Genomic DNA, 26,430 nt, shown 5'->3' with positions numbered 1-26,430 from the left:
ATGAAATCGGGCGTCCTGCTTACGCCTGATGGTCTTCTCCCTTTTTGTTTTTGAACGTCGGTATATTTATATACAATGGAAAAGAGAGTGAGACTGAGAACGTACGAGATAGGGTGAATGATGGTGTCTGCCGCACCGGTGTGTATGCGTACATGTATGTATGCGTATGTGTGCGTTATAGAAAGAAAGTGTACACGTCCAAAAACGATATCTATGTAGGTAGCTACGACTTTCACATATATAACGTGAATCGTTTTGTCGCTCAGACAGCGAGTCGAACCAAATCTACAATCGTAGAGTGATAGACTAATGTGACGATACCTTTTTACTTGTCGAAGTTCGCTCACGGGTTTACTCCATAAGACTGTGCGTTTGTTATGTAATAGGTCGTATTGTAAAATAGAGATGCTCGAAATCGCGTCAACGATATTCGCAGTCTCTTCTTCCTCGTGTACAATAGGATGCGCGCTGTGTGTCTTTGCGTTTCTTTTTTTTTCTTTTTTTTTCTTTTAATTTTCGCTCGTCGAATCGGGGCCTTCTTTTTCTCCTCGATGCGTCAATCGGTACCTGAATAATCGAAGCGAGGGAAGGACTGCGAACGAGTTAGTTCTTAAGCATGCGGACATATCAGGAATATGGGCATATCCTGAGGTTCAACCTGATTGATAAAGGGCAATAAATGCGTGGTTTACGGTGTGATGGAGGGATATATGTTGCGAATGTGAGTGCGTGAATGAGAAGGGAAAGAAAGAGATCGAGAGAGAGAGAATATGAAAGCGGAGTTAGTGGACCGAGAGGCGCATTTTTAAAAAAGAAAGATATGGGTTATTTATTTTAAGTAAAAACAGTTATATTAAAGATTATATATCTATATATAAATCTACGCAAACGTCGTCTCTTCCATACTTTTCAACTGTTATCTAGAATCTACGACTGCTGTTGTAGTCCTGTATCTTCTAGTTCTTTATATTATTATACTATAACACCCGATTCTCTCGTGATCAATGATCACTACTCATAAATTGGGCATAAATAAGCGTGGAAAAGAAAAAATTAATGGCAGCGATGACGGATGATAATAATAGTTATGATTAATAGTAAAAGGCGAAGCTATATATATGTGTGTTGTGTATATATATATATATATAGCTATGTAAAAAATTCCTATATATATACAAAGGTAATAAAGTTAAGGGCTCCCAATTTTTATGAAAAAAAAGGAAAGTTATTAAAGATTTTTTTTAAAGTCATCAAGTCTTAACAATGCTAATGACCAAAGGAAAAATTAGCGATTTTTTTCTACAGTTTTAACACAATTAACAAAATAGATTATACCGTGGTAAGAATGTAAAACAATATAATTAAGAAGGCATACACCACGAACGCCAGATGTGGTTGGCTTTGAAATTTGTATTTGAAATATTATAATAAAATAGACGAGGATATAACGTTTTTGACGCTGAGCACAATCACATTGACTCTAGGTCCTGGATTGCTGTGTATTTTATCGTTCAACGCAGAAATTGGAACTTTTGCGTTGTATTGATGTTGAGCAAAGTGTGCATTTATTGGCTTTAGTTCACTTATCGGGATCCGATAGATAATCTGAATTGTGTACGGAACATCGTTGCGTCTATCAAAAAAATCAAATCTATTACTGAACGTTATAAAATCCTCCGCTGACAACGTATAGAATTTATATTCGTAATTTTTTAAATTTACTTATATGCGTAATAATTTATTTCCGACAATGTTTGTAATGCTGAGGAAGGTCTAATTTAAGACCGAAACGTCTATTTTATTGTAATATTTCAAATACAAATATTTAAGCCATCCACATCTGGCGTTCGTGGCGTATGCCTTCTTAATTATATTGTTTAACACAATTATTTTTATGAACTCGTTAAGAAAAAGCACTTGTTTGTCAATGAGACAACATACACGGCAACTATTATAAGGCACGATATTTTATTTTACCAAAAATTACATTTATCTTTTTATTTTATATCTAATATCATCATTATATAAGAAATAGCGCGTTTAATTTTGAGGCAAGCGATAAGAAGAATCTGAACACTGATTTTAAATCACATTATTTCTCATCACAGACTGTTGTACCCTTCGCAACAAAATTAATTTCAAAATTTACTTTGAAAAAGATTTATAAATCAAATTTTCCGACTTAGAAATAAAGTTGCCGATAAAAAATCACTCTTGTAGTACAAGTTATAATTTTTTAATAATTTGAATCAAGCAATATTGGGAATTCGCGATTTTGTTCATTCCCAAAACAACAGATAGTTTTCCTTAGATTTTTAGAAATCCGAACCATGGAAACATTCTTATCTGATTAAAACAATCCTAAGTTACTTATCTTTCGTTCACTAACATGATGCCGATAATCCCATAAGTTTCTGAGTTTTTGATGTTTTTACAATGTATATAAACAAGGAGACGACCTTATAGAAATAAATTCCGAATTTTACTGAAGAAATATAAAGTTTGTTTTCCAATCTTAATAGATAATGTCAAATAAGGTGCTTTAGAAGATATGATCTTGCATTTTGCGAATATTTTAATTAAAAAAAAACTTGAGTCTCATTTTTAAATTATTCTTTAGTATACGTAATATTAACGATCCCTTTCGAACATCGGATAGGCTCTGCCCATATCTTCTTCTGGAATCAGTGGTATATATCTCGTTCGAGGATCATTTTTTCGCTCGTAAGCGTATGGGAACATCATCGTGGGATGTATTATTGTTCTGGCACTTTTTGTTGTCTTGTATCGCGGAATCTTCTGGATATGCGTGGCAACCGTCGTAGAACTCGAAACATCGTTAATGTCAGTCAACGAAGACAGGTCGCTGGTCGTCTCCTCGAAGTCAATTAGAGGTATGAATTTCCTCTCATACGTGTTTGTAATCGTGGCTTCCTTTGTCGTCTCGTCGATGATACTACCTTCGACAGATTTTCGCGAATTGTCGACGGTATCGATCTTCATCGTCGGGATTGTCGTCGCCACCGTTTCCTCACTCGACGTCGCAATTCGCGCGGTCGTCGAAATAGCGTCGCTCTTGACCGTGATTGGAATCCAGTCGTTGTCAGACTTGACTTCAGTTTCCACATTTGCATTGGCTTTTTGCGAGATCCAGTCATGACTGTGATCGAGCGACCAGTCCAGCGATCGCGAAACGTTTGAGTCCCTTCGCGACGAAGAATTCTTCAAAGTTGATTCACCAATCGGTTCACCAATTGGCTGCCAATCGGTATCCTTGCTCGCTGCTTTCGTCTCGAGACCGGTGGAATTAGAGCTGGCTGTCTTCTCCGGATACACAGCCTCGACTATCATCGGCGATTCCTCAGCTCTCGATACAGTATGCTCGTTCTTGTTCTTCTCCGTTTGAGCACTCGAGGTGGACTCCTCATAACGTTTATCGTCGAGGTCGAACGACTTCTCGGACTTGCGCTGGCCGATTTCCACCCGCAGGATTTGATCTCCGTTCCATGGTCGACTAGTCGTCCTACTGATCTCTGCAGTGTTATCGACGCTTCTTGGACGCACTATATCACTCAAAAGAGGGAAATACTTTGGCTCTTCGTGCCGTATACCGGTCACAAAACTTGGTGTGTACTGTGAGATCAGGGGCAGCAGAGTTTGTCGGGCGTATCGTTCCGCTTGCGCCAGGATACTAGCCAATCGCTCAGGTAGAAACTGCACGGTGAACGCTCTCGTGGAGGTCGACGACGTCTCCTGTATTTCGTCGTGTTGTTTCTCGTGTGATACCACCTCGTTCCGCATGTTGTGCCTGGTAGTGCGTGGATGCAGAATCGGTTCCGTAATCTCGGGCAGCTTGAGCGATCGACCGGCGTCTTTCTTACTCGGACGCAACACCGGTTCTCTGATCTCCGACAAGTACTCCGTAGTAGTCGCGACAGTGGTCACGGTGGTCTCAGCAACACGCTCCGACGCTGTCGAGGCATGATAGATCAGGTTCGTGGCGCCGGAAAAGCTCCGTCCTTGCTCTGACTCTGCGTTCTCCAGCGAGTTTGAGTCGCCGTCACCGGATATGTCCAGGACGATCCACGGGTTCGCGACGTTGCGCCGCTTCTCTGGATCTTCGAAGGTTGTCGCCGTCTCGACCTCGGAGACGCGTCGATTCTGCTCCTTCGTGAACGGACCGAGATTTCGCCTCTGCGACGTTCTCTCTGTCGGCAGAATCTCCACGGAGTATCCCGGAGGATCCTTTGTGTCGTAATTTTGCTCCTTCGTGAAGGGTCCTATGCCACCCTGTCTGTTTTCTATCTCTACGTGTTCGAGTATTGGTACCGAAGAAGATACAGTGGAGTTGTCGGTGTCCAAAGGTATGTTGCATTCACCGGGATAAAGGGGTAGGTAAACTGACCGACCGGATTCTAGAATCAAGCCCTTCTTACAAACCGACAGAATCTTGCCGAAACTATCGATTATTGTCACCTTGTCGATGGTCCACGATACCAAGCCGGATGATATCCAGCCGCTATACGCTGTGTATTTGATCTGTTAACATAACATAAAAATAATTACCTAACATTAAAATAATTACATAATTCATTGTATATAGCAATGTAGAATCAATTGCTGGTTTTGATGTTTTCAATTCTCTATTCTGATTTATTAAGCCTGTTTCTACCAATGTACATTTCTATCAACTTATTCTTTATCTTTTTTGAATTCAATTAGAGAGAGAATTAGATAAAAATGAAAAATTAGTTGAAGAATTAAAATTAAACTACATTGTGTAGTAGAAACTGGCATAAAAACGCAAGATTAATGAATTATTTCGATAAGATGTCTGACATCTCAAATGTAAATTAACAATTAATAATACTAATGTTAAAGTAGAATTTTATAGTATTTTTCTAAAAAAAAATGTTAATTAAAAGTCTGTATTCATGTAATTACAGCAAAAAATAAAATACAAGTAACTTCTAGTTATGCAAAGATATAAATTACTACTTATGTCGAAATTTAACTCTCAATATGGAAATATAATTAATACATCAATATAATCAATACACTTACTTCAATCGCTTCGAGATGAGTGACAGCAGGATGCGGTACGACAATTTTTTGAAGAATGGCTCCTACCAAAAGTTCTTCATCCTTGCGAGTCATCGCAAACGTGTCATTGTAAGAACTTTTTCCTACAAGTGTAATCTGAAAGAAATCCATAAGATACTGAGACACCTGCCATGAAAAAGATTTTAGAACTTTCACTTTTATTTTCGATCTAATAATAAGACGAAGAAGCCATCTGAAAAAATAGAATTCGTGAAAGCTGTTTGCAGCAAAAGTAAAGCAGAAATAATTTCTAATTTCTATATTTTTTATTTACTTGAAAATAGAATAGAACAGAAATAATTTCTAATTTCTAATGGTAAGTATTGTATTAACAGTAAATTATAGGAATGTATGACAAATTTTCATACAAAAAGAACAATTTTGCTGAAGTATCTTAAAAATTTCGTTCTTTTCGTGAAACAGAGAAATGGAATCCTCATTGCTATTTACTACTCGCTGAAATATTTTATTTCGGACGCTCACTTGAAGCTTGCCATAGGTCTTGGTGGATCTCTCACTGCGGCTATTATAGACCTTGATTTGGTATTGATGAGCGCAAAAAGGCTCCTCGTCTCTCGTCACTAAGTAAAGCTGGCCCCTGGCAGGTGATTCGTTGCTGTAATAACCCATGTCGCCGCAGGGTCGATCCGTACCGTCCATGCCGCAGGGGAAACAATCACCCTTCAATAAGCCATCATATCCTTGTTCGCAGGAAAACGCTGGAAATCGGCATTTCGGACTTACGGAGTCGGTGAAGAATTTGTACGCCCGACGATGGTTGCACAACGATCTGCCTTCGACCGTACTCGCTGTAACGATTACATTGTTATATATTATAGAGATTCATCACCTTGTACTTTAACTTCCGAAGCTGATGCTGGATCTATTTAATCTACGCAATTATATTTTTATGTTACACAGTTGTGCTGAAAATTTGATGAATTATTATTATTAAAATAAACATATTTGTTTTGTTTTTTTACGAGTGATGTCATGTTAGCATAATTATAACTCGAATAACAAAAAATTAAATGCACAGAAAGGAATGGCTTTGCTGAAGTAAAAAAATTTAATTAAATACAGATATGAAAATAATTTTGTTGGACCATGAAAATAATTATGAAAAAAGCTCAAACTGCAAGAATGTTACAAGAATGATAAAACATTTTACAGCATTGCTTATCATGCTTAAAATTGCTAAATAATTGTTTAGATGATCTAATAAAATTCTTTTCAGATCTGTATCTAGCTAAAATTTTATAGATAGTTCAGCAAAACTGTCCTGTGTGACAGATTCCGATGTGTCAGCTTTGGATATTTTTTACAGCGATATGTCTAACTCTAAAGTAAACTTACACCAAATAATGTCAGAAACGGCACCAACAAAAATATTCGAGCATCCGCTTTGCATTTTTCCACCGTTCGGATAATAATCCACGTCGCCCATGGGCTGCCATGAGCCGAGTCCACCCAAGATGAGCTGCTCTCCGTTGCTGTGAATAACATCGACGAAATTTGCATCCGTTGCATCTAAACGAACCCTCGGATCATGCGACTCAAAAAGTGGCCCTGCGGGATCCAATCCTATTGGCATACGAAAACAGAATGTGTATTCCATAATCCTCATCTACGAGTTTCTCATTATTAATGCTTAAAATAATGATCATAAAAATATAAAAAATAGAGAACTATTATTGATCTAGAAAGTTATACTAAGTAACGGTCTTTGGCGTCTCTGCAATCATTTTCGCGAAGATTGCTATCACATTTTAATAGAAATTTAATTTTAGTTTCCAGTAGAGGTGGTCAGCATTATGGATAATTTAGCATTTGGATGCTAAATTATTAAAATAATACAGTAAATACGCTTACCGTAAAAATATCAACCGGTTGCTCCTACAGGTGCGCGACTTATTATAGATAATGCTTTTACTTTACGCGTCGCGCGTAATCGGCTATTCATTTACATTCACGTTGGTGAATGTATGGAATCGGGATAAAAATTGCAAAAAAAGCTTTACATAGAATAAGTAGCCTTGAAAAAGCGTGAAAACGGCGATGAAAGGATATATAAATTACTTCTCAAGTTTGGAAAATAAATTTCTCTTTATTAAAACTTTATAAAAATATTAAGGGAGATCACGTTAAAAGATATATGAATGAATCGAAACACAATTTAAAGCTTGAAGTTGATGAAATACTCGTGACAGCGAATTAGGTGCAAATTACGAAAAGAATTGTTTGTCGGAAAAGCGTGAAACGTATAATCAGCGGAAGGATATAATTTGCTCTGCACTAGGAACAAAATTTTGTGGTTTTAGTAAAACTGTTTAGTTGAGGCATTTTTTTAAATAGTCAATTTCTTTATTTACGCATATAAGAAAAAAATTAGTTGCTTCTATGAAATACATTTTTCTGCCTTGTAAATAACAAAAAAATTTGTTTATACAAACTGAACAGTTTATTTTACATAAGATAGTTTTGTTCGGTATATTTTATAACAATTACTGTTCGGTATATTTTAACTAAATTTCTCTAGTTACAGCAAAATTTTAGTTTATAAAATAAAATATTTTTTCTAGTGTAATAATTTAAAATTTGAGAAATGCTCGTCCCATTTTGTCGAAATCTCGGAGAAAGAAACCCGGAGAAACCCGAGTATACGTATAGTACCTACTTACAATTAGTGAAAAAAACTCACGATCGATAATTCACCGTGTTGGTATTCGATCAAAAGGCATCAGCGCGTGTCGAGGTAAGAGGCATAGAATGCAGCGAGCATTTAAATGCATCGAAATGGTTGCCGAGAGCGGGACCTTGTTACAGTTACTCTCTAATAATCGATTATACGCCAGAGATTGTGCTCGATTGGCCAGATTGCGATCATCGAGATGTCTTGCACACAAGAAATTTACACGAAGATTATCGTTGACGATTCAAGTACAATGCAAATACAAATGAATACAATGGCCTGAGTTAATGTCGTAGGAGAGATGATGCTGTTGCAAATAGTGACACATAGAATATATAAATTGAAAATTACATCACGACATAAATGCGTAATTAAGAAATATATCGCTTTTAAAAAATATATTTGTTAGATAAAAATAGCCGATAAAAGTAGCTCAATCCTAATCGGTATTCGCGAATCCAGTGAACCCTAATTTTTTTTAACTACGTTGTGAAAAATTGTTTACAATCTTACATAATTTTAAATTACATAATCTTATTACTCGAATTTTGATCTTTGAAATAAAAGAAAATAATTCAATTACGTTAACTTTAAACACAGATGTATTAATTCAAAGTGCACTGAACCTATAAATTAAAATTTCGTTGATTAAGATACATAATTGACCTTGAAGTATACGCAATATTTTTTTTTCTCTTGAAACTTCTCGAAAGTATTTTGCCAATATGTACGATAATGTAGTCAAGATAATATATTTTTTAATATCTAAGGTATATAGATGTATTATAACTTATACTTATACATCTTACATCCATTTCTTTTTCTAAAAGTTATCATTCAAAAACTGTGACAATCGACCTCGACCTCCCCTACCTGAAGACTCGATTTGCATACGTTATAGTTTCACCGAAAGAGCTGTTATTTAAACATCTGTCGAGTTACGTAAAACTCGATTTTACGTAAAATTTTATACGATAAGATCGCAGTAATCATGTGTGAAATGTTCGACTTACCGGTAATTCTGGAGACATTTCCGAGCTCAGCACCGGCGAATCCAGCCACGTGGGCACCCAGACTAAATCCTATCAAATGTACTTTTTCCAGCGGCACGTTTAAACTACGAATTAATTTTGCCAATTGTCGGCCAACTAATCGTGTGTTGGCTGCTGCCCTTACATAATTAGGTACAGCGCTACCAGGTCCCCAATCCACGCAAACTAGAAGTGTAATTATGTAGTTAACATTCAACGAAAATAACATTTATACATGTATGCTTGTAAGACTGTAATTGTTTGATTATTATATACTTATGATTAAAAAATGAATTTTAGTGAATTTATTAAATTATAATTGCATCTCACATATATATATATATATATATTACATTTTTATTATTATTAAAGGAAATTAATTTATTGACAAATAATTGTGAAATTTAATAGACTGTGTAAAATAATTTTTTTTTATTAGAAGAAATATAGAGGCAATGTTTACCGTTAAACTTTCTGCAAAATGCAAATTCTTGTACGCATTAAGAAATGTAGGCCAGATTTTTGTTTTTTAAGATCGGTTGGACACGAGCCATTAAAATAGTTACGTAAATTTTGTTACATAAGTACCTATATTGCAATCGTGAATGCTCATTAACGCGGATCGCATATCGTAAACCCATAAATGGTTGCAATCGCTTCCAAATCCATGTACGATCACTTTGGTTGGAAGATTAGGGTCTATGGCACGGCGGACATTATCATTTATATTATCGGCGGGCACTTCCATAGGGATCGATCTTGCCTTTCTACTTCCATATACGAGGAACCTAGCGAAAGAGAATGCCAATTACACAAGTTTCTAAATTAAAAATATTTTATATCGCAATTATATGATCTCACGCACATATTATCACGTAATACAATATTAGATATTTTTTGTAACAGAGTTTACACCACTCTAGTCGATTACCAATTAAAAGTAACATAACATATATGTTGTAATTTCACACTGAATAAAATGTAACACAATCTTGATCAAAAGTATTAGGCATGTTATTAACTATTATTTAATGTTTTAATTAAAATTTGACTTACGACATTTGCTGTGAATTATCTTTGATTTGAAGGAATAACTTTAAACTTATGTATAATACCGGTAACTAATAAGTGAGTAAATAAAAGAACTCTAGGTAAATAAAAAAATACAGGTACTTAATACTTTCGGCCAAGGCTATATAACATATGATGTTACATAACAGTTACGTCATTAAGTGCGAAAATATAACATTCATGTTATGTCACTTTTAGTTTGTGTTAACCAGGACGTTTTTTGTACATGCTATCTGATATCTCTCGTGTTTTTTTACCTAGTTCCGACGTCTTTTGGCGGTGACGGTAACATCTCCAAATAACTGAAGGGTCCAGTATCCTCGAAGCACCCGACGTCCTCATAGCAAACCTTGGATACTTCTCTTTTTCCTCTGTGATTAACCCTTTTGTGAAGCATCCATTGTCTCATTGACTCGACGACAGCGCGAAAAATTTCCGCGTCGTTCTTTTCGTCCAAACTTTCATCGGAGGACGAGAACACCTGTCCCGCAACGGGTTCTGCTGAAATATTGTTACATAATGAAAAGATACATATAACATTTACAGATACATAATGCATTTTGTTTTGCGTCATTTTATAAATTTAGCTAACAGATAGAATTAATTAACTTTATGTAGAAAGTTATTTAATCAAAGAACCGTTTGTTATTAGAAATTGGGCCTCGAGAAATTAAGCGTTATCAGTTATTTTATCAATCACGTTTTGAAAGGATATGTTTAATTTTAAAAGGGTATGTCTAATTCTTGTAAATTCAAGTAAAGTTGATTCAATGGTTAAAGAGCATTTCAGCACGTTATTTGTGCGAATATTTGTAACGGCTTTCCCGGTTCATGGCTCGCGGCCGCTATCATTATTAGTATAACGCCTAAATAACAATTTCCTGGAACGTTATGGCAATATTTTACACTTGATAAAATCATAGGTATTCCCTCTTTTAAGCTTCATTGCTTATTATTATACCAATTTTGTTATTACCAGTCCCGTAATTCAATTATAATCTGTAGCAGGTGCACACTCCTAGCAGATAAGATATTGATCAGATAAAGACATTGACAAATGCCTGTAGTCTGCGGTTCTTTGTTAGATTCGAGTCATTTCTTTTCTTAACAACCGCCTCAAGTAACTGATGAATTTTAATGAAATAAGCTTCAGGCCAAGAAGCTTATTTATTTGTCTTTTACGGAAGAGAAGATTGTAAAATAGCAATCAGATAAAGAGAAGATTACAAAAAAACAATCGGATAAAGCAAGTAATAATCGCAAATAAATAATCGCAAAAGTATTTTTAGTAAAATAAAATAATACGTTCCACATAGTATTATATAGCAATTGTTGTAAAAACAAATCTAATAACATTTGATTTAAATTATTGTAAATCTACTTTGAATGTTACAACGGTATCAAAAGAACCGTATATATAGCACAATCTTTATTAGATCTCATTTTTTTTTTAACAAGTTTCAGACAAAGAAGTTTATTTACTTCTTTTCTTCAGAATAGAAATTGCAAAGTTGATAAAAGTAATCGGGTAAATCGTAAAGATATTTTAGCGTCATAAAGTAAGTAGTACATCTTACATAGTATTAGATAGTTTGACAAAAATAAAAAATAAAAATGTAATGAAATTTTAATCATTGTAAATTTACTTTGAACATTATTTTTATTTGAACAGCAGCATTAAAAGTCCATATTAGATTTTTTGTTAGATCCAAAGCTATTTTTTACTGAAGAAACGATTCGAGTGATAATTATTGAATTTTAATATTGAGTTTCAGTTGAAGAAGCTTATTTATTTTTCTTTCTCAAAAGAAAAGTTGCAAAATAGTTGATAAAAATAACGGATAAATGACAAAAATAAATCATATGTCACACATAGCGTTAAATAGTGATTGCTAAAGGCAAACATAATAATAATAGCTTATTTAAGTCATTGTAAATTTACTTCGAGAACGTTACAGCAATGTTAAAAGCCCGTAACAAGTACGATGAATTTTATATGCATAGTCACAATTTATAATATATAACATGTAATTTACATAAAATGATCGATAAAGAATTGTAGCTAGGAGAACACGCAACCGCGGTCGTGCGTGTCAGTAAACGTGGCATTAAAGTCGTTGTAAGCGTATTTAATTTAAATCGCGGTGATTTCCATGTTTTCCCTTTTACGAGCACAGCTTGATGCCACTGAAAATGTTAACAGAAGACGGTTAATTGTCCAACAGCGAACGTATGACTGTAATTAAGGCTACTGTTCACTTACCACTACTTTCTCAGATTATGACAGCAGAAACAAGAAAACACACCAAATTCTTACAATACGATCTTATATTTGAATAAATATACTTTTTAATATAAAACAATATTTATATAATTAATGATATAAATTTATAAAATGGAAATTGTCTTCTTATTTCAGCGAGAAATTAAACATATTAATTTCTATACATTATTAATTTAATCGATCGATTTTCACTTAATATTATTAATTTAATAGTTTGTTGTAGCTATAAACATATTATAGTTTATTTCGTTTTTAATACATGCATAATTTGTTTCCAGATAAATGATTATTTATTAATTAATTAACAAGAAAAGAGTTTTTAATATATTTACAAGTCGATTTTATCGATTGTAAGTGCTGTTTTATTGAATCGTATTTTCATATTAGAATACATTTTGCAAACTTTTTATAGGGTATTTTCTCGCTTATGACATCACGATTCGAAATAGTAATGAGTGAATAAACGAGTCTGACCTTGTAAGAGAGTTAGAGCTGTTAAAGTCTTTATGAAAATTAAATTATGAACATTAAATTTATTAATATTCAATGATATAGTTCGCCAAGAATGTATTTGCTACTTATTATTCTTATTAAGAAGTAATTGATCGATTTTAATTAAACGTGATACGATGAAGAGATCACGTTGAAAACTAAGGAGAAAAATTTATAATAGTTTTTCTATTGAATCCAGAATGTGAGAATATAAAAAACTCCATAATGCTCTAGAGAAAGTAAAATATATAGAATTAGAAAACGCATATTGCAATAATTGTTCTGTGTTTCATCAAATGCTATTTGTGTAATGCACCGCTAAAGAAAGATGAAAAACAATACTGCAGCAAAATTCATTGAACGATCTTAACTGTCTACAATGCTAGAAAGATATGCTAAAAAATATATGGGTCAGGGATTTACGTTGATAAATTAAGATATTTTATGTTTATTTATAAGTGAATTCTATTGTATTCTTCAAGATGGTTAAGATAGCGCCATATCCTATGCACTTTCTGCGTGCGAAGCGAATGTAGGAGAATACCTCACTAAATTTTATGATTCCTATCCTTCTTTTGAAGAATACTATAATCATTCAAGATGACTCGGAGAATTCCCAACGCATCTATGACATTACATACGGATACCTACGCAATTTTAGGATAATTTTACAGTTAGCGACGGTCAGCGATGAAAATTATTATTCGTCCTAAATCGTTCTTTATCCGTCAGATTCCTACGATGCGAAACTGCAACGTTCATCCCATTTGATTGAAATGTCTTTTTAATAACGCCATAAGCAATTTACAATTTTTTCCAATATATTTCAAAACATAAAACAAACAGGAAGTGAACTGTCGCGTACAATAGATTGCTACGAACTAACTGGAAAATAGTGACACTTTAACCCTCTTAGCGTACTGTCTCGAACGATGTATTTGCAATGACTATGCGTGAATTTTATGTCACGTCACGTACATACAAAGCGTCCCACTTCTGCCACATTATTTTTTAATGACAGACCCCGCTGGCCAACTTGAAGTAGATTTTTTTTCGACAAAGCTGTCAAGGCGTACATAGTTTTCCATTAAACGGGTTTCAGTGGTAAAGTAAAAGTCTTATTCTTCAGCGAAAGAAGAAGAAAGACATTAAACTTATATGAAATTCTACTTTAATACTCAGTTATTCCGGATTCAGATATTCCGGAGGATGCTTTCCAGACGAACCGCAGGCTCGGTCATTCTCTCTATATAGTCGCTCTTTACCGTCTTGGACAGGGTTAATGCCCGTCTCTTTGCGAGCCAAGTAGTTAACGATTGGGTCGGCGAACATATCCTGACCTTACAACCCAGTTCTGACCGGTGCTACCTCGGAGTAGAAGGCAAAAGAAGCGGCCCAAAGTATCGTCTCCATATCGGAGTGAATGGGAACTAGGCGTCTGATACGAGCTGCTTAATGAAGCTATGGGAATGAGTTGGCAGATTAATTTACATACATTCTCATGACTCGTGAAAATAAAACGACACTGATCCGCCGACTGATACTCGTTTTGCGAAAAACGAGACGGAGAGGCATGAGAATCCATGCCAGTGAACTGATCTACCCGATTGCAACGGAGAAACTGACAAAAGGAAAATCGGAAAGGCCTCTGGGAGATCTCGGTCGGAGAAGTACCAGTCGTCGTACGACGGTTACTTAGGCGAGCGTGCCGCTCGACTTTTTGCTCGCTAAAGTTGCTCCACAAAATGAACGAGTAAGGGAGAGCGGTGAAAAAGGGAAATCACGGATACCGAAGGCGGAGAGAAGAACTAGAGACTGTCTGCAATAACATTTCAATGATCTACGTGACATTCATTATCGTTTTCTGATAAAATACCATAATATTTCTTCGCGAAAAACAACTTGAAAAATGTCCTAATAATTTGAAAAAATCCAATAATTTGTAGGAACATTGTTGCTTCTAGCTTTTCTAACCACACAGTCACGTTTTATCTAATTCACTTTCGCAATCAACGTCCTAAATAATCGTAATTGTTTTACTTGAAATAAGAAACGAGTAATGGGGGATTTGGTTACAAGAATCCAAATCCAAGTTAAAAAATCCATCGAAAAGAATAGAACTTTTTAAATGCCACTATACTCTTTCAATCGCATCAAAGTTAATAGATCGGCGATTTATGTTTGTTTCTATCAATGTAGATTAATTTTGATTTTGATTCAATTCTTTTTCACGGAAAAAAGATTTGTTAAAATAATTGATTCATTGATTCAGCAAACCTACAGCCTGTTTTCTTAAAGTAGCAAAGTTGTATAGCTTCATAAAATTAGCGATTATAAGTAATTATGTTTGTTGTAATAACAGCTTTAATACAGCAAAGATAACTTATTTCTATGAAAATCAATCAAATATATAGATCAAAATTTTTAACAAAATGTACTAGCTAAGATGGTGAATATTTTTGCTGCTGTAATAAAGAAAACTTGTTACATTAGTAATTTTCATTATTTTCACTGAAAGAAAAGATCGGCTGTTGCAGCAAATTAGATGGTAAAATATGGCATAGCATTTTTAATTGGTTGCAGCAGCCAATTTTTGATTACATTAGCCAATCGAAATCCTATACTAACATTGCGGATAGGCTAATACAACCAACAATTGACTACAGCAACCAAAAATTTGCTGTTGCAACCAATTAAAAATGCATGCCATATTTTACCATTTAATTTGCTGCAGCAGTCAATCTTTTCTTTCAGTGTTGTTACATTATAATTTTTATTTTAGCAAGAAATTAGCTAAATTAGCATACTGATAACTGCTTACAAACTATAATTTCTTAATAGAACCAGTAAATATTTTTAGTTACAGATGTTGAACTCGCTCAGCAAGCTTTACTCAATCTATTTTTTAAAACGTATTCTTTTTATTTCTTCTTTTTATGATTCTTTGAAACTAGGAAAAGAGTAAGTTAAATCTATGTCGAGATTAAATACGTTGGTAGAAACAGGTATTAGTAAAGAATATCATTAAATTTATCTGATAAATACACACAGCAGTATTGTGCACGATATATCCCACGGTAATTAACTTACGGTAATTACATGGCACGAGCTGTGAGGAACCGTTCAATAATATGTGTCTTCTCGAACTTCTCTTTCGTCATTAATAATAAATCGTCTTTTGTCAATTTATATCGAACCGAGTGCGGAGAAGTATGATGTCAACAAATCGTTAGCACTAACGTTAATCGTTTAGTATCATATAATTATATTTTCCGAGGATTCTCCGCTGATGAAACATTAATTAAAGCTTATTTCATTAACGTTCACCTAATCCGAGTACATACATACATTGCTTGTTACTGTCGAACAATGGTATTGTTGCTCTACCACGGTCAAAGTTTCGACACTCGAGTGCCGCGTGTGAAATTTGTTATCAGAGATATGTCTTCATAGAAAGGTATCGTGCGTGTAAGGCGCCCCACATTCACCGCCTTTCCTTTTAATGGGACTGACCCGAGACTAAACTAATTACAAGAAGAGATTCTATGTGCGAAGATGTTAGGAATCTACTTTTTTTCCGAGTTACAGTTATCACGTTACAAAAGTATAGCGAAATCTTACCTAAGGGGAACTTTATATACTATAACGGAAGCTTACAATTCACGGTAACATCTGGAGAATGATCATTTCCTCGTAACAGATCGACAACTCGTGACATGACGACCACTCATACATTCCTAATTGGAAGAAGCGGATTAAGTGAACGATGACCGATTACGATCGTAAACGAGGAGGAGCAGGGTTAACGGTACGAGTCATGGCGAGGTCCAACCACGGCTCTTTGCAACGGGACCTGCTGAGTGTTCGTTTCGTACTTTTACAGACATCATTTTTGCGGGCGTAACAATACCGAGAAAATTCACCATCTAAAGCTGGTATACATTCAGTGAACAAACGCTGAACGAACATCGATTGCGAATATTGGGACATTCATGTTTGATTTGTAAGCCGTTTGTTCCCTTTCTTGACTGTACCAAACATCAGCATACAATCAGATTCAGTGTTCGCCGCATATATAGCAAACGAACGTGTGCTATACATTTGCACTTCAAATTCAAGTGTGTAATAATAAGTGCTTCCATATAATTCTTTTCTTAATTAAATGAAGAAAAGTGAATATATATATATTTCAAATCTCCTTTCCTAATCTTTTAGATCTTAGACTTAATAATGATATTTGATGGCCCAAAATTTTGTATATGCATGCTGTATATGTATATGTATTGTATAAACAGAATACGGTAAAATTAGAACGGAATTTAAGTGTATAAAAAGGATACATACAAAAATCGCGGCGGAATGGTCAAGTATTTTTAATATATGTGTGTGATTTAGTTTTCTGCATAAAAATAACTGTATACTTCATGTTTAAATGACACGAAAAGAATAGTTTTGCTGAAATATTAAAAAATTTAGCTAGATGCAAATTTGAAAATAATTTCGTTCGATTATCAAAATAATTATGTAAGACACCCAAACTATTATAATATCAAAACTTTGTAGTATTGTTCATCATGCTAGAGTTTCCTAATTATTTTGATGATTTAACAAAATTATTTTCAGACTTCTATCTATCTAAATTTTGAGATGCTTCGGCAAAATTATTCTTTTCGTAAATCCATTAATATTTGCAACATAATGTGTTATTTTTACATGGAAAACTAAATCACAAAAATATACGAAGTCGCTTATTACACTTGAATTTGTAGTCTACGTAACGAATAACAACAACGAACTTTTGCATTCGTAAGTATATTATACTCGGCTTAAGACTCGCAATCGTAGTAGACAGTAGGCCCTCATAGCAATCCCCTCGCGTGAATCAGAAGTAGCATATGAGCGCGCGTCATTAAGAGCATGGGCACGCGATCCATTGATCGTTTCGTCACACCGTTGATCGACGTCCTTGGAAAGCGAAACGACTCACATAATTCGCCTCTCGAAATGCTTCGCATTTTCAGACCGTTGAATTTCGTTATGACACAATCCTACGAAGAATCCTCAGAAGGTCAGAGCGTAAAATTCACCGATTTATAACGGCGATATATCAAGCAGTCAAATGAAAGAACCAGCATCAACGTAGAAAATTGAGTCCCAATGAAATAAATTAGTTTTCACACTGTAGCTTATAAAGCGGTGGACCAAAGATGTCACAGATTGATATTCATAGTCGGTTCTTATATTTAAGATTATCTTATGTGCAGTCTTAAAATATTGTAAGATGTCTTAGTATCTTAAGATATTATTTAAGACAGGCTTGAAATAAAAACGGATTATAAATACCATCCATATAGATATAAAACTCAATAATGGATAGTTTTTGAGCTATAATGATGTCTCAGCAAAATTATGTTATTTATTGTCATTTTAATATAAAAATAACATTAAAGACGTCATTTTGTCTTTAAAATCTTAAAATGACGATAAATAACACTTGTTTGCTGGAATATCAAGAATGTTCTGTTGGATAAGTTTCACACCTTTGATATACTATATAGATAAAAAATTATCCATTATCGAGTTCTGTGTCTGTGACATCTTTTGTTCACCACATTATTAACTAAATTACATGTGAAAACTACCTCATTTCACCGAGACTCAATTTTCTATATAATTAGTGCGGAGTCTTAATTAATTCCGACTAAATCATGTGCTGCGATCTACGTTGAGCTTTCGTCGTACACTTTTTTTTCTATTATTATTCGGTTCAGTATTTATCCACGTTCGTTAATTATGCGAAAGACTGCATGTGTCTCGGCACTTCCGTCGAGAAAAGATTGACTCGGAATTAGATAAAGAATACATCATTAAGAGATAACGCGGGCGGATGAAGTGGGACACCCTACATAGATAGATAATGACTATGTTAATACTATGTCGCAAAATCGAGAAAATTAAGATGAGAAATTGTTATTGACGGAATAATGATGCGATTCAAGAGAACTAAGCAGTTTGCGAATAATTATCACGGAGATAATTATCGAGGTGGGTTCGCTTTCTGATTTAGGCCACGATCGTGATTTCGTGTCGCGCGATCTCGTTCTCAGAAATCAGTGGTATAATTTCCGAGTCGGTCATCATCGAAGACGCCGATTTTCCGCGATCTCCGAAGACAATGATAGTCGGCCTGTTTGCGGCTCACGGAGTATCCCACGGTGAGAATCCAAGAGCGGGAGGATGTCGACGGGTAGGAGAAGGGTCGAGACTGGTAGCGATTTTAAAATTGGCTGATGACACAGTTTCCAGTGACTTGAGGTGAGTGAACTCAGAGGTGATCGGGCCGACACCTTCGCGCTGCACCGATACTAAGTGCACCTGGCGATTGACGGAATCCCGTCGTGCGAAGCTCTCTCTTTCTCCCTCGCGAGCATGTTTGTCGAAATAGATTATTTCGATTATTTCGAATCACCTTTTGCCGTTCCATTTCACATTTATTGAGTAATTTCAAGAAACATGTTCTATAAACAGCGGTGTTCCTTTTTTAGAACACACCTTACATATCGGCAGACCTTGTTGTTTCCATCATTCGCATTCGATTTCTCCTTGGCGACACCTAATATATTCCGATCATTAATTATTTATTCTAACATGAGAAATTTGACAAGTCTTGAGAACTTAGGCATCACACGACTTGCTAAAAGAAGTTATTATTTTAAATAAAATAAACAAATTCTAAATAAGCGAAGTATCTGAATGTTAATTATCAACGAGTAATGTTGAAATGCATAAAGGATTTTGAGAATTTAGACATTATGACTGGTTGGAAGAAGTCATAATTCTAAAGTAAATAAAATATAAAGAGAATTTCCAAGTGAGCGAAGTATCCGAGTGTTAATTATTAGGAAATCTAGTGAGAGGTTCGAGGAGTTTTTACGAGCTTAAGCGTCACGACTTGCTGTAAGAAGTTATGGTTCTAAAGTAAATAAAATAAACAAATGTTTGAGTGAGCAAAGTGTTCAAGTGTTAATTATTAGCAAGTCTAACGTGAGAGATTTAAAAGGTTTTAAAAGCTTAGGCGTCACAAACCGCTGAAAAATGTCATAGTTCTAAAGTAAAAAAATAAAAATAAAAATTTTAAGTGAACAAAATGTTCTAAAGTAAATAAAATAAAAAATTTCCAAGTAAGTGAAGTATGGAAGAGCAAGAAGTACGAGGAAAGAACGTTTTAAATCATTACGGATCATACGTTATACTCTGTTGCATTGAAGTACCGTTATCAGTGTTTGATGCGCTTTACGGGCACAATGCCGATCGCACATGTGCATGCAAATGTACGGCGATTACGTGTTCGCCCATTAGTAGACCGTTTTTTAATGCTCGCACGCTAGCAAATAGCGGACCACGTACATCACCTGTTATCGAACAAAGTCTGACTTCTGCAAGTATAAGTATCTTGACTACTTTATTATTACACTTGTGTCAGTATAATAAAAGAGAGGCTAACTTGATAAAAAATTGATCTTGACATATTTGCTTTTTTACAAACACTGACAGGAAATTGAAGCAAATCCAACTGAAGCTAACTTACAAACAACTATACATTAAAATTACATTAATCTTAATGACACTAACAACAGTTCCAAGTATACATGCGCTTGAAATTAAAATAGTTTTCTTAATCCGTAATAGCAACATATATTTTCGTTAAAGGAACATATAAAGATTTACTAAAATTTGTTACCTACTAAAATTTCTATTAAGTATTAATTTTACTTTTTTTAATTTTTCAAATTCAAAACTATGAAAAATAAGATTGTGAAACATGAAATTATACTAAATTATTACTATCTATATAAAAATTTAAAAAAGTCTCAAAGTCACTAGGATTCATTATATGTCCCAATTACGAATTAAAGACAAATATGTTATTGCTACATATAAATTTTAAACTTGATTAAAATTTTATATTTCTGATTATTTTACACAATGAATTTAATGTAATTCTCGCGTTAAACGATGAATTAGTTATAAGAATATTACGACTGCTTACATTTTTATTATAATAGTTTAAATATGATGAAACTGTTCGTTTGGTTGTTGATTTGGCCTCTCATTGTTATTTTACATTTTAATTTTAATTAATATGTAAGACTACGTAAAAGTTTTTTTTATCATTTATGTGTTTTTTATTTATGAAGATTCTGTGAGCCAAAACGTATTTTATATGTCTTTTCATTAAATTGTTAAATACTTTTATTTAAACATTTTATTTACTCGTGTCTTGGTCATTTAAGTTAAGTTATTATTGCTTTACGAATTACAGAGAATTAAATTATTATTGCTTTCCTTATTTTGTTCATATAAATTTTAATTATTTATTTTAATTACATTATTAAAATTTTATTAAAAAATTTAAAAATAGAGTCATTCCAAATTGCATTATGTAAGAAATTATATTCCGGAAATATATTCTGAATAAGGAAGAATGATAGTTTTATCTAAGCATGAATCGTCACGTAGTCACTGCATACGACAGACGGGCAGTTTGATACTTAAAGAGGAATTTACGGAAAGCGTGGGCGCGCCGTGATAACCATCGATGAAAGTCACCGATTCCTCGTAGCTGCACCTTTCGAGTTTCACCGAGATGGGCTGAGGATGCGATAAATCTCTTTTCAAGGTCTCCGTTGTGGTCGATGCCACTGCGTAATCACCAATCACAACTTGCGTGCACTGCGTGCGCGAGACTTGGAGAAAATTACTAGAAATTGGGGCGTTGCGGAAGTGGATGTTTAGCAGTTAAATAATAGCGCGGAGTCTTGTTTGCGCTCGTGAAACTTTGCGCACGATCGCTCCCTGCGCGCTCCGATAAATGTCCGAGCTACCGAAGCATTTATAATTCTTCAAACGATTCGGACAATAGCGGGATTCTCGAAATAGTTTTTATATATTTGCATGATAATTATGCTCAGCTGAGAAATCTCACACGAAACCTGTCTTGAAACTTAAGAATAGCTTTCTCAAGCGTTACACGACTAGGAATTATGGCGTATTCTTCCTTATTATATATTTCTACATAATAAGGTTTCACGGTAATTTTTTTTATTTTGTACATTTTAAATATTTATTAAAAAAGCGACGATACACACAAAAAATGTATTAACTACAATGAAAAAAAAAAGATTGGCTGCTGCAGCAAATTAAGTGGTAAAATATGACATAGTATTTTTAATTGGCTACAGCAGCCAATCTTTTTTTTTTATTGTATACGAATAGTTTTGCTGAAGTATCTAAAAATTTAGGTACAAATCTGAAAATAATTTTATTGGACTCTCTCTCTCTCTCTATCAAAATAATTATGTAGAAAAATATAAATTGATTACTAAAATATCAAAATGTTTTACAGCATTGCTCATTATGCTTAAGATTTAGGTATGTCATTACTTTGATGGTCTAATAGAATTATTTTTATATATTTGTTTCTAACTAAATTTTTAGATACTTTAACAAATTCGTTTTTTCTGTAGCTAGAAAAATAATTTACTTTTATTTATTTTAAGTGGACAATTAAACCGAGAATAGATGATGACTGACGTAAGTTTGCGTTAATAACTTTAAATATACCTTCTCTGTCTACTTACAGCACATTATTTTTTCCCATCGCAAAGTTATACGCGCAAAATTATGACCGGTCATTTGACCATCGGCCGTGGAAAATGAGACGGTTCCTTCCGGCAGATAAATTAAACTGGCATCTCTCAGAAGAGAAGAAGTTTTCGTGAAACTATTTAAGCCACAAATTGCTAGTCTTACTAATTTTACTAAAATGCTCATTGCGTAATTTGATTTATTTAATAATTTTACCTTCTTTTAACTTTCAACGTGGCATGACGCTCGAATAAAATTTTGCTACCTCACCCGCTATTTAATAATTCTGTCTTTTTAACTTTCAACGTAGCGTGACTCGTAATATCTTCAGTTATATTTTTCACTTTGATCCAAGCTCGGGAGATCCTATTTAATTGCCTATCGCAAAACATTTAACGCTCGGACGAGATGTAAGTTGAACGAGTATGATTGCTGAATGATCAGAGTAACAATTAACAAACTACGGATGTTCATACAAATAGGTATATGTTTCGTCAAGAAGAAAATTGATAAATAGGACTAACGAGAAGTAAATCATATTTTAGTATACGTCGATGGTAGATTATATTTTCAATGTCCAATAATTATGAGTCATAATTATTCAGGAAGCTCCTTAGAGAGCTTGGCTGCTGGCTGATAGAGAGGATTCATGACGAGAAAAGAAAAAGGAAATGAACGCTGTTTTGCCAGAGAAAGTATCCAACATCGACTCTAGAATTTCTCGACTTCTCCCTACGTACGTACAAACATACACACATATACATGAGCAATTACAGCCGGTTATTTAGAAAACTTATCGCAAATGTACGCAGTATCATTCTACTCTAACTTAATTAATTTGAAATTGTAAATTTAAATATTTGCACAGGAAGAATGGTTTTGCTGAAGTATCTAAAATTTTAACTAAATACAGATTTGAAAATAATTTTACTGGACCATCAAAATAATTACGTACCTACACTCTAAAAAATAATAGTGTTTATATAATTTTCATTGTGTTGGTGTTAATATGATATGGATTTAAAACTGTGGATTTTAAATCCAAAAAAACAGGGCGAATGAGAGTCAGCGTGGTAATTAATATACGCAATCTTAAATATTCAATCCAAAAAATAGAGTCTTTATTCCAAAAAATAATAGTACGTTTCAGTTCACTTTGGAATCATCCTCAGCAATACAAATTCAAAATATCGATCCCTTCAGATCCAAGAAAAAATCACCATTAGATTAACAGATTTGATGTTGTAATCTATTCGAAACATTAAAATTATCTTATAAATATTTCTATCCAACAAATTTCAAATTAACATTAAAAACTGGTGACTCACCCCAAGACATAGAAGGAATTCGCCTCGACATTGGATCAACCAATTACAATTAATATTCACTAACGAGTATCAAATTAAAAAACGCATGTTGATAGCAGCTCGAACGAAACATGACTAATATATTTAATATAATAAGAAATCCACACCATGATGTTGATATAGATACCAAAGGCTTGAAACACCACTATGTTGATATTAATACTAATACCAACACAATAAGAATTATACAGATATCGCATAGGTATTAAATCGATACCAGAAATGTTAAATCCACACCGATATTTTTTCGGGGGTAGGAATCTTAAATGATAACCAATGCTGCAAAAAGTTTTATCGTTCCAGCAAAAATTTGAGCGTTTTACATAATTATTTTGATGATCCAAGAAGCACAATTAATTTCGAATTTCTATTTAATTAAATTTTTAGATATTTCAATAAAATCATTTTTTCCGTATGAACAGGTAGTAAACGCACACGACGTATAGCACAATAATTTATAACGCGCTGTTATATAGATTCGATTAGAGACGATAAATGTACAGTACATCCATGTTGAAAGTAATAAAAATTTTATATCCTTGTTCAGAATTAATATACGGCAAATAATGAAAGTATCGATAAATCGAGCATTTTACATTGGCAGCGAGAAATTAAAATAAATACTTTGCTGTGTGTTTATGACGATCAAGCTCCATGACACGAATAGAAAGTATGAACGATAATTCTCATCCGTTCGTCCACGCCAGGTAGTTTCAGTTAATTTTACGGTATTCCACAATAGGGGTTTCTCCGTTGGAGAGATTAAAGATGACTGAGCTTACGACATTCAAAACCAGAATATTTCGTCAGGAAGTCACGTTTCCAGGCCAATCATACCTCCTTCTATTGGATAATCTTGCTCGACGTAAATTGTAAATTCAATGTCATCTTGAGAGGAAACAAAGAAATTATGGGATACCGTTCGCGACCGGCTACTGTCACCGTCGAATCGTTCTGTCACGGTATAACAACGCGCCGCGACTGGAAATAATTGCTCAATCTTTTTCCCCTCTTCGAGTATTCATCCTCTCTCCTGCCCTGTCAGGTTTCAGTGTCGTCGAAGTAACGGACTGAAAACGTCACCTCGCTTCCTCGTAACCCGGAATCTGGTCTCTCCTCTGGTCATAATTACGAAATAACAATATGACCGGCATAATGGGACTAACGGCGGCAGGAGGCCGATTTTGCGCGATGGTAAAATTGCTATTACGCAGGTGATTCGATAATCAGACGTTTTCAGGTTTGTTTAGACGTAATCCGCGCTTTCTTCGTGTACCGTTTTGTGATCGTCGGTTGTCATGTACAATATGAAAATCAACACTCTTTTCGTTTCATCACAACTCAAAAGGAATGATTTTTTAAAAGTTATGAAGTGAAAATGATAAAAATGACATAATCATATTAAGAATATATATCTTTTACAGAATATTATTTGATTAGACAATTTTCTGTCAAAACAATTGTTTTTCTCCTTTCTTGACAAACTTGATTTTTTTAATACAAACTATAGAAATCAAAGCCTTAAACGGTCTAGCTAGATCTTAAACGCTTGTATGATTTTTGTGTAAATTTATATACTACGTATGTAGTCCTTGAAACGCTAACTCTACTAAACTACCGCAGTAATATCACGAGCTAAATTGACTAGCAATTTAACAAATTTTTGATGCTTATTCGCGTCTTCGAAACAATCTTAATAATGTTGAATAATATATTAAAATCTGTAAATACCTAATTAATTCTTATTGCGAAAAATATTACCTCGGCCGGGAGTCGAACCCGGATCTCATTTCGTGCGAGCGTCCTAAGCCTTTACGAGACGAGTTTCTAAGGGCTACACTGAAAGAAAAGATTGGCTGCTGCAGCAAATTAGATGGTAAAATATGGCATGGCATTTTTAATTGGTTGCAACAGCCAATTTTTGGTTGCTGTAGCCAATTGTTGGTTGTATTAGCCTATCCACAATGGCAGTATAATATTTCATTTGGCTAACGCAACCAAAAATTGGTTGCTACAGCCAATTAAAAATGCTATGCCATGTTTAACCATCTAATTTGCTGCAGCAACTAATCTTTTCTTTCAGTGTATGTACATACGTAGTGTATAAATTCACACAAGAATCATACACGCATTTATTAAGATCTAGCTAGACCGTTTAAGGCTTTGATAGTTTGTGTTATCACATATACGGTCCTATAATATGTTATATTATTTAATTTTTTTAGTTGTGAAGTAAGGGAACAATATGCAAATTCTAAAAATACATTTCTCAGTTATATAAAGTGCATTTACTGTTGAAGTTGAAACGCAGTCATAAATTGAAGTTGAAATAATAATATCAATTACACTAATCGTCGATTTGGTAATAATGCTACTAGTTTTTTAAAACGTTGTAAAGAAATTTAAAACAAAAATAAAATTAAAAATAAAATAATTAAATTAAATTACATTTTCCACATGAGTATCTTTACCCTTACATAACAACTTGCGCAAACTTACCGTTGCACAAAATTTTTCTAGCGCATGCACGTCGTGCTACTTTGAAATGCATTACATACCTCGCGCCAACAAGTTTGCGCAATAGTCTTTGTTGTGTATGGGCCACTTTGCTCCTTTCACTCTTAAACCACGGGGGCACCGAAGGGTTAATGACATCAATGATGACTCTCAAAGATTAAAACTTATATCTTTAAACACGATGGAACCGGCTTAACTGCCGTTGAAAACCCGACGTTCACCGGC

The 26,430-nt window shown here is 34.2% G+C and overlaps 1 protein-coding gene across 2 annotated transcripts in view; it reads right to left on the bottom strand.

Moving 5' to 3' along the window:
- Positions 1-2,281: 2,281 nt before the first annotated feature.
- Positions 2,282-26,430, bottom strand: part of LOC108758381 (uncharacterized) — a 30,430-nt gene continuing 6,281 nt past the window's right edge. Inside the window, exons 2-8 of one of the 2 annotated variants that reach the window (XM_018503316.1) lie at positions 10,155-10,398; positions 9,415-9,614; positions 8,809-9,012; positions 6,460-6,687; positions 5,587-5,912; positions 5,065-5,199; positions 2,282-4,539 (exon numbers count right to left, since the gene is read on the bottom strand). In XM_018503316.1, coding sequence (XP_018358818.1) covers positions 2,632-4,539; positions 5,065-5,199; positions 5,587-5,912; positions 6,460-6,687; positions 8,809-9,012; positions 9,415-9,614; positions 10,155-10,398 — 3,245 coding nt within the window. In that variant the 3' untranslated portion in view covers positions 2,282-2,631. The remainder of the gene's footprint in view (positions 4,540-5,064; positions 5,200-5,586; positions 5,913-6,459; positions 6,688-8,808; positions 9,013-9,414; positions 9,615-10,154; positions 10,399-26,430) is intronic. The other variant, XM_018503317.1, reaches the window with a different exon arrangement.

The sequence above is a fragment of the Trachymyrmex cornetzi genome, unplaced genomic scaffold, assembly GCF_001594075.2.
Source record: "Trachymyrmex cornetzi isolate Tcor2-1 unplaced genomic scaffold, Tcor1.1 scaffold156, whole genome shotgun sequence".
Classification (NCBI taxonomy): domain Eukaryota; kingdom Metazoa; phylum Arthropoda; class Insecta; order Hymenoptera; family Formicidae; genus Trachymyrmex; species Trachymyrmex cornetzi.
This window is presented reverse-complemented; position numbering and strand designations above follow the sequence as displayed.